The sequence below is a fragment of the Juglans microcarpa x Juglans regia genome, chromosome 2D, assembly GCF_004785595.1.
Source record: "Juglans microcarpa x Juglans regia isolate MS1-56 chromosome 2D, Jm3101_v1.0, whole genome shotgun sequence".
Classification (NCBI taxonomy): Eukaryota; Viridiplantae; Streptophyta; class Magnoliopsida; order Fagales; family Juglandaceae; genus Juglans; species Juglans microcarpa x Juglans regia.
In genome coordinates, this window is record NC_054596.1 from 23,486,387 (window position 1) to 23,507,066 (window position 20,680).

Consider the following 20,680-nt stretch of genomic DNA (forward strand, 5'->3'; position numbering starts at 1 on the left):
AAGAGCCACCTCCTTCTCACACTGCAGTTGCTGGCAAAAAACCATGGGCTGGTTTTGCCCCTGGTTTTGGCTGACACCCCTTGACTCAAAGTATCTTTCACACACCTTCTATCACCCCTCCATATGTCTAAAAGTCATTCATGTCCATTCCCTTTACATTTGGTCACTTTCCAACCCTTTTCTTTGAGAGAAAACCATTGGAGCTCTCGAACAGCTTTTTTGGCTTTCTTGACTTGACTTTTTTGAAATTGTTTTAAGCGTTTCCTCACAAAGTTCTCTTCAATAAGTTGTTCCTCTTCGAGTCTTGTTTCTTTTGGTATATTTCTTATAAATTTTCATGGTCATTTGTTTAAGCATGAAGAGGTCATTTTGGGCGATAAATTGGACAGTGTGTGATTCTTTGATTTTTTTTTTTTTTTATGGTGTCCTTGACAAAATATTTGTCTGATATTTTTATGGATTATAGTTAACATGCTAATATACAAGTTTTATGAATACTCATTGCATGTTATAATTTTTTTATGCGAGTTTTACTTAGATCTAAAAGTTGAAAATTGGGAAGTTGAAAACAGATTCTGTTTTGAATAAACATGAATCTTTTGATGAGAAAACATGCTCCAATGTAACACCCCGCCTAATTACTTATTAGGATTAACCCTTAATCTCCTTTAGAATGAGCTTCTAATACTATATTATATTTTTGGCTTTATAATTTTTTATTTAAGGGAGTTAGTTAGATTTGTCTTACCCATTAAACTATGACACTTAACTTGCTGAGATTTCAAGTAAATCTCACACATTTGTGGACCTACTATCATTCCACTCGGAATAATAGAAATTGTGTAAGGATCCGATGTATCAAATGGACCAGTGGATCTGATTGATTGAAGAGGAGCCGGATTTTCACAAAAGATTAGACCTCATTTTGATGTTTATAGCCCTAACCCTTGGTACATTAGAACGCATGAAGCAGTTCATTTAGCCACGGAGACTTATTATCAAGAATAATTATACTAAGATTATGTTACCTTATGATTTGAACTTATGATGGTTATGAATGACATTGGAATGTTTTAGTTTATTCTGGCATAAGTTTTATTTAGTCACCCTTATTCCGCCGCGGTTATTGCATACTACTAGATGCATCTATAGGATGTACCGCATATTAACTGTCATGAACGAGGGTAAGTAATCTTATATTACATGTCCCGACGCTTTGTTTGGGGAGTGAGATGAGAATTTTTAGTTTTAGATGTTTAAAATAATAATTTTAAAAATTATTATTATTTTGAGATTTGAAAAAGTTGAGTTTAGATTTGAAAATTTTGAATTTTTTATTATAATTTTGTGTGAAAATTTGAAAAAGTTGTAATGATATGAGAAGATGAGATGACATCTCATCTCGTCTTTGCCCCCAAACCTGAGTTCCATCCTAAGTGTCACATCCAATGACTTTAATATTTACATAGGATGTTTCTAAGACTTTGATTTACAATTCGGATGTTATTTTGAGGATTTATGGTTTTAGTTTTAAAGATATGAATTTTTATACATGAAAAGATTCAGATAGATCTTGTATTTGAGCTTTTTGGGTAGATCTATGTTTTGATGCATATTTTGCCATGTGATCTTAGGTATGATACTTAGATCTATTTTAGGACTTGATTATTAACCATATGATATTCATTTATGATTTATTTCATAAAATCTTTCAGATCTAATGGTTTGATCAAAACCAAACCACATAGATTTCGATTTTGGTTAGAGTGTGATAGCCGAATGTTTTAAGTTGGATTTTGTGACTTTTTTGTAGTTTTGGCTTGATGATTCAAAGCATGATAACTCTTAAGAATGTGTTATGAATGTATTGAGAGTATCTTATTGAACTTTTGGAGTTATGGGAGTTGTTTTCTAAAGAGATAAAACCTTGAACATCAAGGGTTGTGCTTAAGGTAAAAAACTTGAAGTTTTGTGTTGAAGAAATTTGTGATTTTTATGATGTTAGTTTTTTTTTATTGTTTTAGTATGTTATTTGAGCAAAAAATATGATTTTGTATGTTGCAATATTTCAGCTTAAGCATGAGAAATGAGGTTTGATAGAATTGCAACAAAAATCAAAATGTTTGGCCTATACATGTTTTGGCCTAAGCACGTTGAACCCAGTTGTTATGTGTTTTAAGTTTTTCTAATTAGGTATTTGGATTTAGGAAAAACTTTATATGAGGAATGTAAATTTTACATGTAGAGAGGTAGAGTGATCATTTTACTCTAAATTAGTATTTTTATGTTTCTAAACTGTTAGTGAGGAGTTCTTGATGTTTATAAATTTTCCCATAAAATTTCCCATTTAATCGCGCATGTTCTTATGTGTATGTATGTTGGTAAGAGAACAATTGTCCATGTTCTTATGTTCTTATATATGTCATGTTATGTTATGTCAGGACATGTATGTCTGTTACACATTTTATCATGTTATGAAATATTTATCTGTTACACATTTTATTATGTCATGAAATATTTATTTGTTACACATTTTATTTTGTCATGAAATGTTTATCTGTTACACATTATGCTACGTCACAAAATATTTATTTGTTACACATAATGTTATGTCATGAAATGTTCATCTATTACCTGTTATATTATGTCATGAAATGTTATCTGTTACACATTACGGCATGTCACAAATTGTCTATATGTTTCATGTTATGTCATGTCATTTATCTCACATACATGTCACACTACGTTACATCAGGTCATCTATACTTTCACTTCATGTCACGTCATGTCTCGAGTATAGAGTGTGTCTTGAAAACAATATTTTTATATCAGTCAAGTCAATTTCAAATTTCAGTTTCATGTCACGTTATTTGTCAAGTCACGTCAAGCTTACTTATATTCATGTTTTGTATTGATGTTTTTACTGTCATGCATGTACCTTTAAACTATTAGTTTAAGTTATTTATTAACTGACTGAGATTTGTAATCAAATCTCACTTAATAGTCCCAACAATCATTCATCATCTCAGATGAGAATGGTAGGGGATGTATCAGGATCTGGAGAACCCACACATGGGAGATTGGAGGAGGTCGAATAGAAGGTGGAACATCGAGAAGGAGTTCATTGGGTCTATTCCCCACTTTTTGGACCTCAATTTGGATATCATAGTTAAGTTGCGTGAGCGGCTCAACAATTTAGTACGATAGATTTTATTTTCAGACTGTATTTATGAAGCACTATCTCCTGTACTATTTAGGTTATAAACCTATTGGGATAAGTACTGTAGCCTTTTGGCTACCATAGTTAAATTGCATGAGTGGCTCAGCATTTTTGTATGATAGATTTTATTTCCAGATTATATTTATGGAACACTATCTCCTGTACCATTTATGTTATAGACCTGTTGGGACATGTATTGTAACCTTTTGGATATCAATTATCATGTGAATTTTATAAAATATGTTTATGTTTTTGGGATACATTACTTTTGGTACATAGTATTGCTTAAAGAAAAAAAAATATTATCCGTTGCGAATATTATATATTGTTATGCTATGTTACTAGGTGCATTGCATCTTTATATATCATGAACGGTGTATTGCATATCCTGACGCTTCAAGTTCTGTCAAATCTCAAACAGAATTTGGCGTTATCACAATGAACATGGCTCCTGTAAAAGCCTCCTACTCTATTTGGCTAGCAAAGCCATATTAAAATCTTCACTATCTCTAAATCCAAGCCTACCACAAGCTTTTGATTACCCTAACTTGCTCCAGCTTCTCCAATTGATTCATTTCTCATTCTAATTATTACCCCACTAGAACTTAGCCATTAAAGATGAGATTTCTTTACACAATCTCCTTGGTTATTTGAACATACTTATAGTGTAGGTGGAATGGCCTAAAGTATAGCTTTAAAGAGAAGTTCCTTCCCTACTTTTGATAGGAAATTGTTCTTTCAGCTATGTATCTTGTTACAAACTCGCTCTTTTATAATCCTAAATGTGTTTTACTTAGATTTCCCAAAAAGGGCTGGCAAACCCAAATATCTTTCATAGCTACCACATGCAACCCCTCTTGCTTCTTTGATTATTGAATATCTAGTTCTTCCAATTGTGTTTGTGCTAAAGAAGATAAAAGTCTTATGTCTATTGAGAGACCGACCTAAATCTTTCTCATATAGATTCATAATGGCTTGAAGCTTATTCCATTCAGCCTGCAATGCTCTACAAAAAAATCACATAGTCATAAAAAACAATAGATGGTTATTGCTTGGCCCTCCTCTAGCTAGCCGCCCTTAATATCACCCATGCTCTCTGAACTCTGTAGTAGAGAACTCAAACCTTCTGCATAGAGAGTAAACAAATAGGGTGAGAGTGGATCTCCTTGTCTAAGCCTTCAAGTTGGGTATATCTTCTCACTTGGCCTCCCATTCACCAACACTGAATAAGAGACAAATTTGACACATCTCATAATCAGTTTTATCCATTTCTCCTCAAAACCTATCTTCTTCATGATTGCTTCCAAGTATCTCCATTCAATCTTGTCGTATGCCTCAAACATATCTAGCTTTAATACCATGTTGCCTATTCCTCTTTTTTCTTGGTCTTCATAGTATAAAGCACCTAATATGCCACCATGATATTGTTAGTGATCAAGCGCCTAGGTATAAATGCACTTTTTGTGCTTGAAATAATATCATGAAGGACCTTTTCAATCTGTTTGCTAGGACCTTGGAGATAATTTTGTAAATTACATTACATAAGCTTATAGGCCTAAAATCATAGATAGATATATGATTATTCACTTTTGGAATCAAAGATATTTAAGTATAATTCAAACAATCAGGCACAATCTCATTATTTGAAAAAAGCAAAGACAACATTGCAAACCTCTTCCCTCACTATGCTCCAATGATGTTGAAAAATACCAGCACCAAATCTATGTGGACCTAGGGACTTAAGTGGTGACATATGGTGCAATACACTTTCAACTTCAACTTTGGTAAGTTTCTTGCAAAGACCTTCATTCATCTCCTTGGTGACTTTGCTCTCTCTACTGGCCGTAAACAAGTATAAGTGTCTTCTAGTGTAGGATAACTTGAGGAGAAATTGCCTCAAATGCTTCTTAAATGCTCCATTAATCTCATTTGAATTTGTTAGCAGCCTGCTATTTGAATCCTTAATGTTCTTGATAAATTTTGTCCTTCTCTTCTAGTTAGTACAAACATGAAAGAATTTGGTGTTCCTATCCCCTTGCTGGCACTAGCGTCTTTTTGCTTTGTCTCCATTTCAAATCTTTTTGTTCAAGCATTAAACTTACTTCCTTCTAAGTTCTCTTCAGTTCTTCCCAATTAATAGCACCCTCATCCTCTTGTAACTTTTTTAGCAATTCAATTTTTTCAATGATAGACTGATCTCTATTTCTGAAATGAATTTTGCTCCATTTACTCAGTGCCTCATTGCATCTATTCAATCTATTCTGCACACATAGGATAGGTGCCTCACTCTGTGTAGAGACTTTCCACACGTCCCCAATCAGTCTTCCACACTCTTCCTATAGAGAGCCCAACTAACTTCATACTTAGCATCCCTTCCACCCTGACTTCTAAACATCTTAGCCCATTTTGGGCTTGCCACCGCCCAGTGCAACCTTTCTTTTGTGTAAGTTGTATTGCTATGATTGTTGTACCATATAAACTTGTGGGCTAGTTTGGGTAGTAAAGTATTTTAAGAATATTTTACTATTATTTATTATTTTATTATTATTTTTATATACTTTTTACCGTTATTTAATATTTTATTATTATTTTATTATTTTTTTTTATTATTATTCGTAGAATATTTAAAATCATTTTACTATTCAAACGCAATCTAATCTTTCTTTCCTCATAGGCAGTTGGGATAATGTCAATGGGTATTCCAGAGTAAAAGCAATTCGGTCACTTTGGTTAGTCTACGAATCATTTTCCTTAAAATATGCTCTAATCGATTTGCATTTTAAGAAATGATATATGAATGTGTAACTTTTATGCACTCTTTTTAAAAAAGTAAATAAATTTAAGATCTACATAAAAAATTATTTTTTAATAGTGAGCTCTACATTTTTTTTAAAAATATATGTGAGGTTTACACACTTTAAGACTGTATGTAATATTACTCAATACATTAACATGAAGGCAAGTAAATTTTTAATTTCTTTTTATGAAATATCTTTGTCCACGTAGCAGTTCTCAATAAATAAATGTTACTTATAAATCTATGTATAAATATATTTCACTACTTATAAATTGACGTATAAATACATATTTTGGAACCTATTAAAATTTTATAAAAAAGTCAAAACAAAAATACATTTTCATAAAAATATGTAAAACATATATTTTTAAATTATATATTATTTTAGTTTTGATTAATGGTATGATTATTTATCTTTAACTCTAAAAGAAAGTAGAAGAAAAAATACATAAAAATATAGAATAAAGCTACGCATCAGCCTATAATCACAACATACTACACAAATTTTATTCTATTTTTTACCATGAGTTGATACGAATAATTTTTTAAAAATATATGCATATTTGAAATGAGCGGTGCTAATCTACTCTCGTCTGTACCATTTCTTGGTTTTTAGTTAAAATACACCAATACAATTTAAAATTAATTTCTTAAAAATTCTGCAGCGGTACTATAGAGCGGTACAGGGCAGCATACAAGCTTTTCTCATTTGATGTATCGAAAGAGAGACTAGGAATTGACCTCTGAAAGTTCTCTGTTTATTTATACAGCTGTTGCTGTCTCCTCGTCGAAGCTCTTGCAGATTTCGGCAGCAAAATATTTCTGCTATACTTTCGGGTAAATCCTCGAGCTGTTTCTCTGATTTCCCCCAAACCACCCCCCCCCCCCCCCCCCCCCCCCCCCGGCGTCCTTCTGTTTTGGTTGCTGAAATTTGGGGCACAGTTGCCTCTGAGTTTTAGGATTGAGAATGAATTGGTTTTTACTGACATAAGCTACAACCTTAAATTTGTAGTGGTACGGTGATTTCATTTTCGCTTCCTTCGGCATCTCTATCTGTTTGGTAGCTGAGAAATAAAGGAAAATAAATGAAAGCACCAAAAGTTTGGGATTGAGTAAATTCATGAACTTTAAGAAATAGAGGAAAAAATAAAAAAACTTTTCTTCTTCTTTTCTTTTGTTAGCAACCCAACGGATAATCTTTAGTTGAAGTTGGCGTTTTACACTTCATCTTATATTGTTAAGGTTTTCGGTACGATTTTGAAAACCCAAACAGCTTTGTTAGGTTCAAATGATAATATTACAAGTTTCAAACCTAAAATAACTTGCTTTTGATTCATTGTCTCTATGCCAGATAGTTTTATTTGATATTTTCTTCACCGTTTTTTTCTTTATTTTTTGTGCTGCATTTTGGGTATTTTGGTATGGGATCGCTGACATTGGTTTTGTGAAAATTTTTTGCGTTTCTCAAGATTTTTCTGGAGGGGATCGATGCAGAAGGGTTCGAAGAGCATGTGCGAGTCTGCGTCGCACCAGCTCTTGAAGGAGAGGGCTAAGAACCGGGTCAACGACCTTGAAGGGGTGTTCAGCGACCTCCAATCTGCAAGGAAGGAGAGTCGAGCTAATGACATTGTGGTTTTAGAGCAGCAAGTACATCAGATGTTGCGAGAGTGGAAATCCGAGCTCAATGAGCCGTCCCCGGCTTCTTCTTTAGTTGCGTGTAGTTTCAATTCAGAGGAATTTGCACATCTTTTGCGACTTTGTGAGGAAGAAGATGATGCGATTAGTCCATTGAAGGAGCTGGCTCCATTGAAGCCTGAAGCTGACCTTCAAAACCTCCATGCAAACAATTCAACAGCAGTTCAGGAGGTCGGTTTTTATGTTTTCATGTGAATTCAGAATCCGGAAGGTAGTTTAGTTGTCTATTTTTACTTAACAAAAAACAAGTTTAGTTGTCTATTTTAGCAAATTCTTCGTGACTCCTTTTCAATTAACACAATTATCCCTGTTTTGTTGAGTAAATTTCCAAAAATAAAAGAATTTTGAATTAGGTATCTTATATTTAAGTTTGCTGAGGTCATGTGCACTCTTGGAATTAGTCGGGATGCTGTTCTTGGACACCCGGTGCCAATAAAAATTGTTTTTCTTATATTTAAGTTATTTTGACGTTCAGTATAAAATCCTCACTTCAATCAGGTGTACAGTTCAATTTCTTTTTATATGCTTTTTCTGAGCAACCTAGTGAATCACATGGTTTGCCACTAATTTTTCTTATGAATGCATTGCTTCATTATAATCATTGGTTTTTGTATTATGCCTTCACTTTGTTTATTTTAGGTTTTTTGGGCCATAACCACACGTTAGATTCTTGAAGGACTTTAGAATTTAGAAGTGTTGTAAAGTTGATTACTACTATTACTACCTCTCTATAAACCTGATATAGCTTAGTCAAGCAAAATCTTTTTAAATGAAACTCCTTAATACTCAATGGTTCTTTTCAAATTTTGTGGTAATTATGGCCCAAGTTCTGAATTAGATAATCAGATGAATGGTATACATCTGCTATTATAAATTTCATTTGTTGACCGGGAAAATTAGGTGACCAAAACATGAAGGAGAAAAACCATAATGTGGAATTTGAGCCCGAAACAAAATGTTTGCATTACTTTTATATTTTTCATTAGTGTTTGGAAACTTTTGGTGTGTTTCCTTTTGTTTGGGGATATAATCACCTTGGGTGTCTTTCTGATATGGAATGAATTTTTGAGCGCATCGACTTGTAGTTTATATAAATTTCAGTTATAGATTTTGGTAGTTGTTATTTTTTAATTCAATAAATGAGTCTATTAGAGTACAATTAGGATTAGGTTCAGTGAGAGCCAAGTTGGGGTTGAAATTCTGTATTTAAGAGTTTTATCTCTTCATGAGTTTATTTAAATAAAAGTCCTAAGTATATTATTAGGGCTCCTGTTAGTCTATTTAAGCCTCCTTTGTACTTCAATAGAGGCAAATTTTGAATGGAATAAAATTGGTTGAGAAAGTGATCTTCTCTCCCTCTTTCCAGAGCTTCTTCTCTATGCTCACTTGCTCATATTTCATCTGTTTCTTTTTATCTCTTTCTCTTATACTTTCTTCTCTTTATTGTGTGTCCCATATCACTTTCAGTGAGATTATAATATAATATATTCCTATACCATTCACCCCAAAAGCTTAAGCCTATGAGTTTAGACCTATCTGCAATGTTAACCACTCACTCTCACACGATATATTTCCAATGTGAAACTTGATATATTTTTACACACGTGTATAATTATCGATCCCTTCATCTGTGAGTCCATCACAACATGGGTACACTCCCTCTTGAGTGGAAATCACTTTACTAATCCTTCTAGATTTCTTCAAATCTTTATAGGCCATTCATTCAGACAACCACTATATTGCAAAACACCCATAATTTTTTGCACCTCTTCTTGGCGAGAGTCACACCTCAAACAGTGTTTTAGTAGTTTTAGTGGACCATGGTACGAATTGCGACATCACTTAGGCCTGGTTTGGTTCTACAAACTTTTCAAACCATCTCATCTCAACATCCAAACACCATTCAAACTCAAAACATTTTTCAATTTCAAATTTTGAACTTTTGAACTTTTTCATCTAGTCATTACCTAATCATTACAACTTTTCCGAACTTCTAAATAAAACACAAAAAACAATTCAACTTTTTTAAATCCCAAAACAAAAATAATATTAAAAAATAATATTATAACCCTCTTTTAACTTTATAATTTTTTTTATTCAACTTTTTCTCTCCTTTCCCAAAACCCCATAAAAATCTTAATTCAAACCATTTCACTACTATTCACAAAAGATCTCACTACAATTCACAAATTTATCATCTCATCTCATCTCATCTCATCTCATCTCATCTAATCTATGTAATCAAACGAGGCCTTAACCTGCTCAAAGATAAGCTTTTGGGCCAAATGGTGTCCTAATATGGTATATCATAGTCTCACGTTTGAGAGTGTCGAAAACGTTTCCACCACACCTTTATATTTTGTGTTACTGTTGTAGGATGTAAATGGTGATAGATGGCTGATGAGCTTTACTCTTGATTCTTTCCAGGATCTTTGTGTAAACAAACAGCCCCAAGAACATGCTTTCCAAGCGTCTGATAATTGCAAAAGCTCATTTTCAAGTTTGCAGAACAAGGTGGCTAATAACTTGGATTTTACTAATTTGAATTCTCATAGTTCCAACATACAACAGGACTTCAATCAGAACACAGATCTCAACAACTCAGATTTGAATCCTGATCTGGATTTTCTTCAGTTAAATTTACAGCAAGACTTTGGCTATGGGCTTCTCATTGGAGCGAATGAAACCAACGAGTGCGAACCGAATGCTATTCCCAACATTCTGCCAAATATCTGCCCTCCACCGTCTGCTTTCCTGGGGCCAAAATGTGCTCTATGGGATTGTTTTAGGCCTGCTCAGGGATCTAACTGGTGCCAGGACTATTGTAGTAGTGGTCATGCTGTTCTAGCATTGAACGAGGGTCTCCCTGGCATGACTCCAATTCTGAGACCTGGGGGAATTTGTTTGAAGGATGGTCCATTATTTGATGCTCTTAATTCTAAGGCACGGGGAAAGGAAGTGGGCATCCCTAAATGTGAAGGTGCTGCTAATACAAAGTCTCCATGGAATGCTCCTGGTAGGCCTACTTCTGTCCATCCTTTTCATTTGGTTTTTGTTTTCCTTTTGGACTTCTTATAAGCTTGTCAGTTATATAATCTCGTATATCTATTTTGCAGTTTGCCTGCTTATATCTAGATATGGTTGATATACTGTGATGCGGTTCAGATTCATTTGAGAAAGATAGTCTTTGCGCATTTAATTACGTACCTTTTCAGTGAGTCAGTAGGACATGCTGAGTTATTTGTATTTATGTGGCTTAATCAATTTGTTCTGTTTGATAATGCAGAGCTATTTGATCTTTCTTTCCTCGAGGGTGAAACAGTTAGGGAGTGGCTCTTTTTTGACAAGCCTAGAAGGGCATTTGAGAGTGGAAATAGAAAACAGAGGTCATTGCCAGACTACAGTGGACGTGGTTGGCATGAATCGAGGAAGCAGATGATGAAGGAATATGGGGGGCAGAAGAGGTCCTATTACATGGACCCACAACCTCTTAGCTGCCTTGAGTGGCATTTGTATGAATATGAGACTAGCAGCTATGATGCTTGTGCATTATACAGGTTGGAACTCAAGCTTGTTGATGAAATGAAGGGTCCTAAAGGAAAATTAACAAGCGATCCGCTTGCTGATCTGCAGAAGAAGATGGGAAGACTCACTGCTGAGGTTTCTGCAGATAATGGACATCCCATTAAGGGCAGGACAAAGGCTAATAAAAAGACTGATTCTACGAAGGCCATTTCTGCCCAAAATGAGATCACCTCTACCTCTGAATCCCCGCCGTGATATAAGCCTTCCAGTACTTGATTGAGTTGTATAGTACATAATTGAGTAGTTTTGTCTGCATCCAGATACGAGTACATAGAATGTAGAAGGTCCGCGGCAGCTTTCTACTGTTAGAAATTGGTCGAGTTGCTGAAGTATGCTGACATATATAATCAATATATTAATTCTGGTCATCAATTGCATCAACCTCGCATTTCTCATGGGGGAAACATTCCGTATTTCTAGACTTTTATATGGAGGTTCTGTTTGCATTTCCTTCTGAAAGCTGGTGGGTATGCTCCAATTTCAGATTGACGACTATCATACGGTATCAGGGGCGCTTCTGCTTCCTAAAAGTTTCCGAACCATAGGAATGTGACGCTTACAATGATTAGAATTGTATAGGGAAGACAAATTGTCTGTATTTGTTTTCTCCCTGCATTTTGGATAGTCATGTTAGGCCGTTGTCCGGCAATGACCGCTGGGCATGCCGTCTAATCCAAATTTAAATTTTTTTTTTTCTTTTCATATTTTAACATATTTAAATAATTTTTTTTAAAAATAATCAATACACTAAAAATTACTTCCTTAATTATTAAGTAAAAAAAATTAAAAAATAAATTTAAATATATGACGATTAAAGTGAGAGAACAATGGCATTAGCATTTTCTCTTTGGATAATTTAGTGTTGGTTGATGAGAATTGTGAATAGTGTCCTGAATCCAATATTGCTGGTTTCGATCTGGTTTGATTGTTAACTGTATATCTTTTACATCATTGAGATTGTTATGTTAAATGTAAAAGTTCTACATCATTGAGAGGATGTGGATACTTGTCACGCCAACTAATAAATAGTATTTAGAATTTAGAAATTTTTTTTTTTTTTTTTTTCTCTCTAATGGGTCTTACAATAGATATGTGTTCATGCAAAATTGTAAATAACAAAACTTTTTTTTTTTTTTTTCAGAAAAAAGGTAAATAAAATAGCTTTGTGTAGAGCCCTAGCTTGCATCCCTTTGATATATCAAAACAAATGTCTGGTAAGTGTGAATCACAAGGTTACCAAGCTATTGTATTCAACCCCTTCTGGTAATCAAAACAAATGTCTGGTAAGTGTGAATCACAAGGTTACCAAGCTATTGTATTCAACCCCTTCTGGTAAGGGTGACTCCCAAAGGGATGCAAGCAAGGGCTCTACACAAAGCTATTTTATATATATATATATATATATATATATATATATATATATATATATGGTGCCTTTATTCTGGTACCTTACAAATTATCGTCACATGACGGCAACTGAAGTCTATATAGGGCTCCAATAAATGCAAACGATTTGCATTTCAAACAGCAACATCATGCCACGTTACAAAATGCTCGTTAGAAACTTCATATGGACCAGGATTTCACTCGCAGAACCTCCTGTCCTGTGTTACAAGCCATTTACAAGCAGACAGGGATTTGTTCTTCCAGTTCTTACGGAAATTCCTATCAACCATGGGTTTGGTCTGTGAGGGATCCTGAAAATGACAATGACAAGCGTGCAAATCGCCTACATTGAAAATAGGACTGAATTACAAGTCAACTGGTGCTTCCAACAAGATATGCATTAGTGCCGAGCAGCTTAAGAATGTTGGAAGGGCTCTAGCTGTTGGTAATGCTACCATTATCATGTCTCTTGAAATTCAAATTTTAAGTTTTAATAAGAGTATTAAAAAGATCCCGATGACCGTCCTAAACATTTGAATCTATTGCCCTTGGATAACCTAGAACTCACTTGGACCACTCCATGCAACTCTTCGGCAGTCAATTTTCAAAAGTACTACTAAACACCCTACTCATGTTCCCTTAACTTCTTATTAATATAATGCTTGCTAAAAAAAATGACATATATTATTATTAAATAGTCATATGAAGCTCGTCCTCAACCACATTCTAGGTCGAGCCATCTTATTGACAGTAAATTGCTACAAATGAGAGGAATTATAATACCTAGCTAGTGATGAACTGAAGACCAAGCATTTGCATCAATCCAGTTAAAAGCTATAGGGCTCAGAAAAGCGTCGGGGATGCCAAAGGAATTAACCAAAGCAAGTGCATGTGGACGGAGTTCACTGCAGACTTTTGTCACCTCTTTCCTCACTACAGCAGCATTATCAGTTGATAAGTACCCATATCGGAGGAAAGCAGCATCTTCTTCCAAGCAAATCAACGCATACATGGATCGCACAAGACTTAAGATATCCTGCAGGAATAGCACAAGCACATATTCAGCAACTGGCCTTTTTTTCTGGTTCATTAATTTTACATGCTTCCACATTAACAACATAAAGCTAGTTGCACAAAATATGAACGTTATAATTGCAAACGTGGAATGTGATTGCAACTGAACCAAAAATACCCAAAACTTCACTAGTATACATTCAAAAGCAACTCTGATCTTGGTACTAGAAAGGACTCACAGTCACTGAAAATTCTTCTGACCCAAAGAAAGCCAAAGCCAACTGGGCTTGACTCACAGTCACTGAAAATTCATATGATTCAAAGAAAGCTCAAGCCCATTTGGGCCTATCCTCTAAAGGGACTAGTCAATGTTATAATTGAAGCCCCTTGGAATCATTATGAAGGAGAGGAACTTCTCCCTCTAAAGCAATGTGGGATTCCATTCACCACCTTTCTTTACTCAATACAAAGTATTACAATCTCTCCTGTAAAATCTCTAGCATCCCCTCATTAGGCCATTCCATCATAGGTGGAACGGCTCAAGTCCCACACATCTTATTGAGTTTGGCTCTGATACCATTTAGAACAACCAAAAAGAAAGCACAAGCCATATTTAGTCCTATATTCCAAAAGAATTAGTTATGTACATAACATTCTTCTCAATGCTTCGATGACCACCACAAACAGCAAAGGGAATTAGAGTCCCCTTGATGAAGACCATGAGAACTACTCAAAGCTTACAGACTTCATCATCAAAAAGAGGTAAGAATCTGTTACGAGGAATTACCTTCAATGGACCAGCAGGTACAGTTGCCTCAGCCTCTATAAATGTTTGCAGTATTATGCGTTCCGAGAAAGCTCTGCCCAAGTCTTCTGCTAGCTGATAACTCTGGTGCAGGGAAGGGTAAACAACAATGTATGCGTGAGAGAGAAAGGGGGGGGGGGGAGAGAGAGAGAGAGAGAGAGAGAGAGAGAGAGAGAGAGTTGAGATTTAAGTAACAGAGGCTAAGTTCTCACCAAAAGGAAGGCATACTCTTTACTTTGTCCCTGTGCTTGATATTTTGATACTTCAGTAGCAAAACGATGCAGTAGATCCTGCTCTCTTAAGCAGAATGCATTTACCTGATGCATACAAGTGGTGAGAAATATCTACAAACTTAACAGACAGAGCACAGCAAAATTAGCTAAAATTGTATCACCTGGAATTCACTGCACCTAACATTAGAGCTTGTAAGCTGAGATGGGATGACAGGGCAAGGTTTATTCATGTGTTCTAACCCCAATCCTTTAAATGGCTTGTTTCTCTTCTTAGTTGCTACATATTCTGAAAGCAGTGCCTTGCTGACCTGCATAGACATATTCACCATGTCAGTTCTACTGGTTCAGCAGAACTCCACCAAGGTACAACTGAGAAGAATAATACTTAAATCTAGTATTACTAGTTTTTATAATTCAAAGCACAGAAAGCTACGACTACAAAGAATCAAACAGTATGGACTCTTTTAAATGTTGCTCGCTAGTCGCGAACATTCAAGCCTGGTTTGTCTTCACAAACCATCTCATCTAATCATTACAAAATTTTCAAATTTCCACACAAAATACAATAAACAATTCAACTTCTTCAAATCTCAAAACAAAAATAATATTAAAAAATTATATTCTAACAATATTTTATTCAACTTTCAACTTTCATCTCATCTCATATGTGCAAACAAACAAGGCCTCAGTGAGACAATTAATATTAATTAATGAATATTAGCTATGGACCATGTGCAGCTATAGAGATGTATTATTAACTGAATAGTGAAAACAAAGGGACATGTTAACCATATTCAATTTAAAACAAGTTCCAACTCAAAGCCTTAATACTTGCAGTTACATGAATCAAATCTACATAAGATCACTATTAAGTAGCACATAAGCAATGCCTCACACACCACAAACACTGTCCCACCCCCCGTTTTCCGTTTTAATTTCAGGTCTCCCTCTCAGACAATTCACAAGTCAACAGCCAACAAATTCATTCTTTATCGAATAAATTTCATAAAACTAAACAAAAATGTATACTTAACTACCTGTTGCATCAGAATATTGTTGTCCCCCTCAAAAGTGGACTGCACATCATATTCACTTTTCAGATGACCAACACGGTTTTCAGTCTTCAGACCTTGTCCACCACAGGCTTCACGACATTCCTGATAAATTCATTAATTAAACTTTGGCATTTCAAATTATATAGAATAGTCAATTCCAAATATAGTTGAAGTTCTGACCTGAAGAGTTCTCATATTATGCCAGGTGAAAGTAGCCTTGTATGCACTTGAAACAACATGAATGATTTTGTTTGATTCAGGCGTTCTCTTCACATATATCTTTTTCAAGTCATTTCCAGCAAAACTCATAGCATACCTGGAGTACATAAGGAAAAAAAAAAGAGCAATGTGTTAAAATAATATCAGTAATTAGAGTACAACGATAGCTAACCTAATTTGCATACCAAATATTACTAAAGCCATCAACTCCTGAATATTCAGGATCTAAAAGCATGTTTTCTTTTATTAAGTACGTATAAGATAAAAGCCACTTGACAGAAGATCAACCCAATTTAATTTTTCAAAGGGATAACCCTTGGTATGAGTCATTGGCTTTGTCACAGAAAGATTAATGCCAAGTTTGCTAACTCACTAGCATACAAAAAACCTAATAGCATTAGAATATTTGCATCTAATGCCAAAACTGAAATTTTATGAATCACTATGCCGCATGTAAAGGGATCAGTAATCCAAGATCAAACACCAACATGATTTAACCACTTGCAAAAAAGATTATATCACAATATCAATTTAGCCAATAAGATGTGCTCATAAACAGTACATGAACATGAACTACACTAAGCTTCCCAAATCAGTAAGGCGATACACAGCATGATATTAACCCATACGCATTCTAATTTGATGTGCAGGAGAAACAATTTACTTCAAATTGAGTTCCAAAAGATTTTATTAGCAATATTCCATTATTCTAACACATACGTCTTTGCAAGCAGAGGCAACAGTCGTCGTTGATGACTTGGGTAATCAAGCAAAAGAACTTCAGGCCCATTTGGTGTGACAGAGAAGGCTCGCCTTGTCAATGAGTACCTTATGGCAATTGCTAAGCTAGTCTGGAAAGAGATATAATATCAATGATAAACTAATTAAAAAATAATATCAATGATAAACTAAGTTTGGTAAGAGTTGCACACCCCACGATTACTCCATTTTATTTATTTTGGTAAGTTGTACTTACACAAATGGGAGATTGATTGATTAACAAACAGAAACATGTACCCAAGCTTCGAATAAGACATTACCTTGGACGAGTAAATTGCCGCGATGGCAATATTCACACGGCCAGTTGTCAAAGGGGCCAAGAATGCTGCAAATCTCTGGAAAAAATTGTTACATGCAGGAGACTGTTAATGATATTAATAATTCAAGCACCAAACAACTATTTGCCCCTACATGATAGCAAGAAAAACATGTCCAGACTTTTTTTTTAAAGAATAAAACAGAGAGAAATAATTACTATATAGGTCCATGGAGTTTACCCTAATTACAAACAGGTCCCTAGGGTAAAAATACCAAGCAGCATTTGATAAATTTATCTGTGTCTATGTTAAATTTGTGGTGAAAAATGCTAGCATGACACCTACTTTGTAACGTTGCAATTAATCAGATTTCAGCAAGTGGAAAATTCAGCCACAATAAAAAAAATATATATATATATATATATATATATAAATAACAGTCACCCTACCACATAATCAAATAAAAACTCAAAGAAAAACCAATAAAAAATAAAAAAATTTAAACGCTTAAAATAAAAAAATAAAAACTAAAAGAAAAAACTTAACAGCGTAAAACTTAAAAATTAACTAATCTTAGAATAACTCTAAAAAAAAAAAACTCTTAAAATATTAACTAAAAAATTAAAATTTTACAAAAAGCTAAAAGTAGAGAAATACGCTCAAAAATTAAAAAAATAGAGCTAAAAATAAAACTTAAAAAACAAGAAAATCACTTCAACTCAATAAAAACTGGGAAAAAAAACTAATATTAAGAAGAAAAAACTACTCATGACAACGTGGCCCCCTTTGCATGGATGAGCCAATCAGGAAGGGGATATTGCCTCGCGGGTGGCTCCCAACCACCTAGCAAAAGGGAATCCCCTCTCCTTGTGGGTGGCTAAGATCCTTTCACATGGTGGAGGAGCCTCCACCCCCTCATGAGGTGGCCGTGGCCATAAGCAATCCCGCTGTATAAAGTGGGCCTCCTCTCCCTCCACCCCAGCCACCATATGGGAGGTAGTTAGCCACCCTGGCAGGAGGAGTCCCACTCTTGTGGATGGTTGCCTTTTCCTAATTAGTTCTTTTGTTAATTGTACGAAGTAATGAAGGGATCAATTAATTGTACGAAGCTTATTGGAGGATTAATTTCTAGATTTTGTACGATGGGGACCAATATTTAATTAGGGAAGCCCCCAGGGACTTATAGAGCAATTATCCCTAAAGAAAAAGGAGGAAGATATATAAGAAGACATAATCTACCTGATCTGGATCTTTTATAGCACTCAGATATTGCCCATCTGGTGAAACATCAGCTACTGAATTCAATAAGTTCTCTCTGGGGATTCGCACATTGTTGAACCTGAAACACATTTCCAAACCATTTGTGCTTTATGTTTGTAGTTGTAAATTTAACTAAAGAGTTCCACCATGACAGTCTTTTAAAGATTATGCAACGTGCAGCAATAAAAATTTGTAATTATTACCAGATTCGACCGTTGTCAACACCATTTAAACCAATTTTATGACCACAATCAGCTATTCGGATGTTTGGACAGACATTTCCATCCGCATCCCTAATCTGGGCTATGAATGCATGGACTCCTTGATTCTTCCCATTTATATTGAGCTGAGAAAAGACTATGGTGTGTGTCGCATGCTAAACATCAGTAGATAAATATTGTGTCAGTGTAGAAAAATCGAAAGTAGGTGTATATACGGTAAAAAAAAAAATGGCAAGAGCAAAATTAATAAAGAAGATAGGGTTTAAAAAGTTCCCACTTTAGCTGCCCCTCCAATCCAATATTTCTGGGCAGATTCACAGGGTGTATTAATAACAAATTCTCCGCTGTTAGAATCATAAGTGGTGACAGTTTCAATTCCTCGAACCTGGGATCATCAGCCAAGGAAACAATTGGTGAGAACTAAAAGCAAACATATGGAAAGCTGCAAGGGCCGAACACCCCACTGATTAAACAAACTCCACATACATTACTCCCATGCCCTAATTCAGACATCGCAAAGCAACCCTTGATTGCATAATTTTCAGTGTCCCTCAGCCACTTGTCGTGATGGCTCTTTGTGCCAAAGAACTGGATGGCACCTCCCCTGTAAAGAGACAACCTAATGATTGAAACCCTTCTTTGATACATATCAACTACAACTGAAAAGCAACGATCGAAATAAATGGCCGGCTTCTTTTACCCGTTTCAGCGACCAAAGGGAGGTTAAGGCAACAAACAGCATCCAGTCCCGAACAATTTAAAACCTTAGGTTGAGGTATCAACTTGTATATATATGTATTATATGTATCAAGTAAAAATGATTTGTATATCATTAAATTGCGTCTTAACATATTTGGTTTCAACTGATAACCCAAAGTTTGACTTGTGAATAGGGTTCATCCCTCAGATTGATGCCTGAAAGTTCTATTAGGCTGCATTTATTTGCACATAAATGAAAAGAAAGTAAATTTGGATTGAGTTAGAAAAATTAATTTCATTTCAGTGAAGAAACTTCAAATATAAAAGTGCAAAATCGATGGATAAATTAAGAAACCATGAAAGGGCGAAGCAGGATAGGTAAAAATCTAAAGTTTATATGCAGGATCCATCAGTAGACTTACCACAAAAAGAAATGAACTCCAAGCTTAATCGCGAGGGAATGGTCATAAATCCCAATAACCTCAAGGAGCGCGAACCTCCTCATTTGGGCCTCGGGCGATGTGTCCGTAAGCCAACCCTCATAGACGCCCTTCTCCAACATATACCAAATCCGCTCCATGGTGACCTCCCGCTGCTGCTCCATGGGCTGGTTATAGTCCGGTAAGACAAAAACTTTGGCGCCGCGTGGTAAAGGGTTGAAGAGGTGGCTCTGGGTGAAGAGACCGAAGAGCCAATCGCGGTCGGGAAGATTATGAGCGTCAAGTAAGATGCGCATGTCGGTGGGGTTGAAGGAGAAAGGTTCAGCGACGTCAGGGGGAGAGTAGTTGACGCAGTGGTTTGGGGAGAGCAGTCCGGGCGGTGAGGATTGGAGTAGAAGGTGATTGCGCAGGACCTGCGTCCGCCTCGTGACTTGCTCCATTTTCGTATCAGAGAACTCAAAATGAAAATTCGTTGGGGAGAAGGAACTCCTATACACGGATCGAACGGAAGCAACTCAACTAAATAATAGGAAGGAAGGATCCGGGTGTTACGCGCGAAGAGGCGGGGGAGGCACGCGACTAGGATGGCATTGGTCGGGCTGGGCTGGGTCGGGTCGGACGTTGGTTGATGTGACAAGTACCCACTTTCTGTTTTCTTTACAATTTCTCCTTGAAAAACAAATGGTCTGCTCCTTGAATTAGATATCATTTCCTCCTCTTTTATTTGTTCATACCGTGTCTCGTATCGTTCAAAACGAACGTTAATAGTTCATACATAACATTTACTTGCTCTTTGTTGTTCAAAATGAATGGTTTCATTTTTGTAAATTTCTAATTATTTCAAAGTTTTATAAGTCGAATTAATCAAATTCAATTTTTCTCATTCTATATTAGAGTATCTATTCACTCGAAATTGATCTGCTTCCATTTTCACTTTCCTTAAATGTGCCCAGGTCTTTTCCAACTATTCAATAGCCTCAAGCGTAGTTCTTCTATATTTCGAATAGTCTTCAA

General features: G+C 35.4%; 2 protein-coding genes across 4 annotated transcripts; one reads left to right on the top strand and one right to left on the bottom strand.

Moving 5' to 3' along the window:
• Nucleotides 1-6,714: 6,714 nt before the first annotated feature.
• Nucleotides 6,715-11,710, top strand: LOC121250422 (transcription factor VOZ1-like). The gene is made up of 4 exons (XM_041149557.1): nt 6,715-6,854; nt 7,487-7,883; nt 10,140-10,728; nt 10,999-11,710. The coding sequence occupies exons 2-4, from the start codon at nt 7,506-7,508 to the stop codon at nt 11,490-11,492; spliced, it is 1,461 nt and encodes a 486-aa protein (XP_041005491.1). The 5' UTR covers nt 6,715-6,854; nt 7,487-7,505; the 3' UTR covers nt 11,493-11,710.
• Nucleotides 11,711-12,712: 1,002 nt separating this feature from the next.
• LOC121250318 (acyl-coenzyme A oxidase 3, peroxisomal-like) lies at nt 12,713-20,358 on the bottom strand. 3 transcript variants are annotated; one of them, XM_041149419.1, is made up of 14 exons: nt 19,649-20,326; nt 19,014-19,131; nt 18,805-18,912; nt 18,510-18,682; nt 18,286-18,385; nt 17,050-17,124; nt 16,730-16,860; nt 15,971-16,106; nt 15,773-15,892; nt 14,897-15,043; nt 14,715-14,819; nt 14,485-14,586; nt 13,467-13,719; nt 12,713-12,994 (listed from the first exon to the last, which is right to left on the bottom strand). In XM_041149419.1, the coding sequence occupies exons 1-13, from the start codon at nt 20,104-20,106 to the stop codon at nt 13,471-13,473; spliced, it is 2,022 nt and encodes a 673-aa protein (XP_041005353.1). In that variant the 5' UTR covers nt 20,107-20,326; the 3' UTR covers nt 12,713-12,994; nt 13,467-13,470. The 3 variants fall into 3 exon arrangements, with proteins under 3 accessions (XP_041005353.1, XP_041005350.1, XP_041005352.1); XM_041149416.1 differs by having other exon boundaries at nt 12,713-13,026; XM_041149418.1 differs by lacking the exon at nt 12,713-12,994 and having other exon boundaries at nt 13,350-13,719; nt 19,649-20,358.
• Nucleotides 20,359-20,680: the final 322 nt, after the last annotated feature.

Bases quoted from the DNA above. Each gene is read 5' to 3' on its own strand.
- LOC121250422 (XM_041149557.1), top strand. From the start codon at position 7,506: ATGCAGAAGGGTTCGAAGAGCATGTGCGAGTCTGCGTCGCACCAGCTC. The intron at 7,884-10,139 runs GTCGGTTTTTAT...GATTCTTTCCAG, and splicing joins ATTCAACAGCAGTTCAGGAG to GATCTTTGTGTAAACAAACA. The intron at 10,729-10,998 runs GTAGGCCTACTT...TTGATAATGCAG, and splicing joins GTCTCCATGGAATGCTCCTG to AGCTATTTGATCTTTCTTTC.
- LOC121250318 (XM_041149419.1), bottom strand. From the start codon at position 20,106: ATGGAGCAAGTCACGAGGCGGACGCAGGTCCTGCGCAATCACCTTCTA. The intron at 19,132-19,648 runs GTAAGTCTACTG...GTCTCTTTACAG, and splicing joins GGAGTTCATTTCTTTTTGTG to GGGAGGTGCCATCCAGTTCT. The intron at 15,044-15,772 runs GTAGTTAAGTAT...ATGTCTATGCAG, and splicing joins ACAATATTCTGATGCAACAG to GTCAGCAAGGCACTGCTTTC.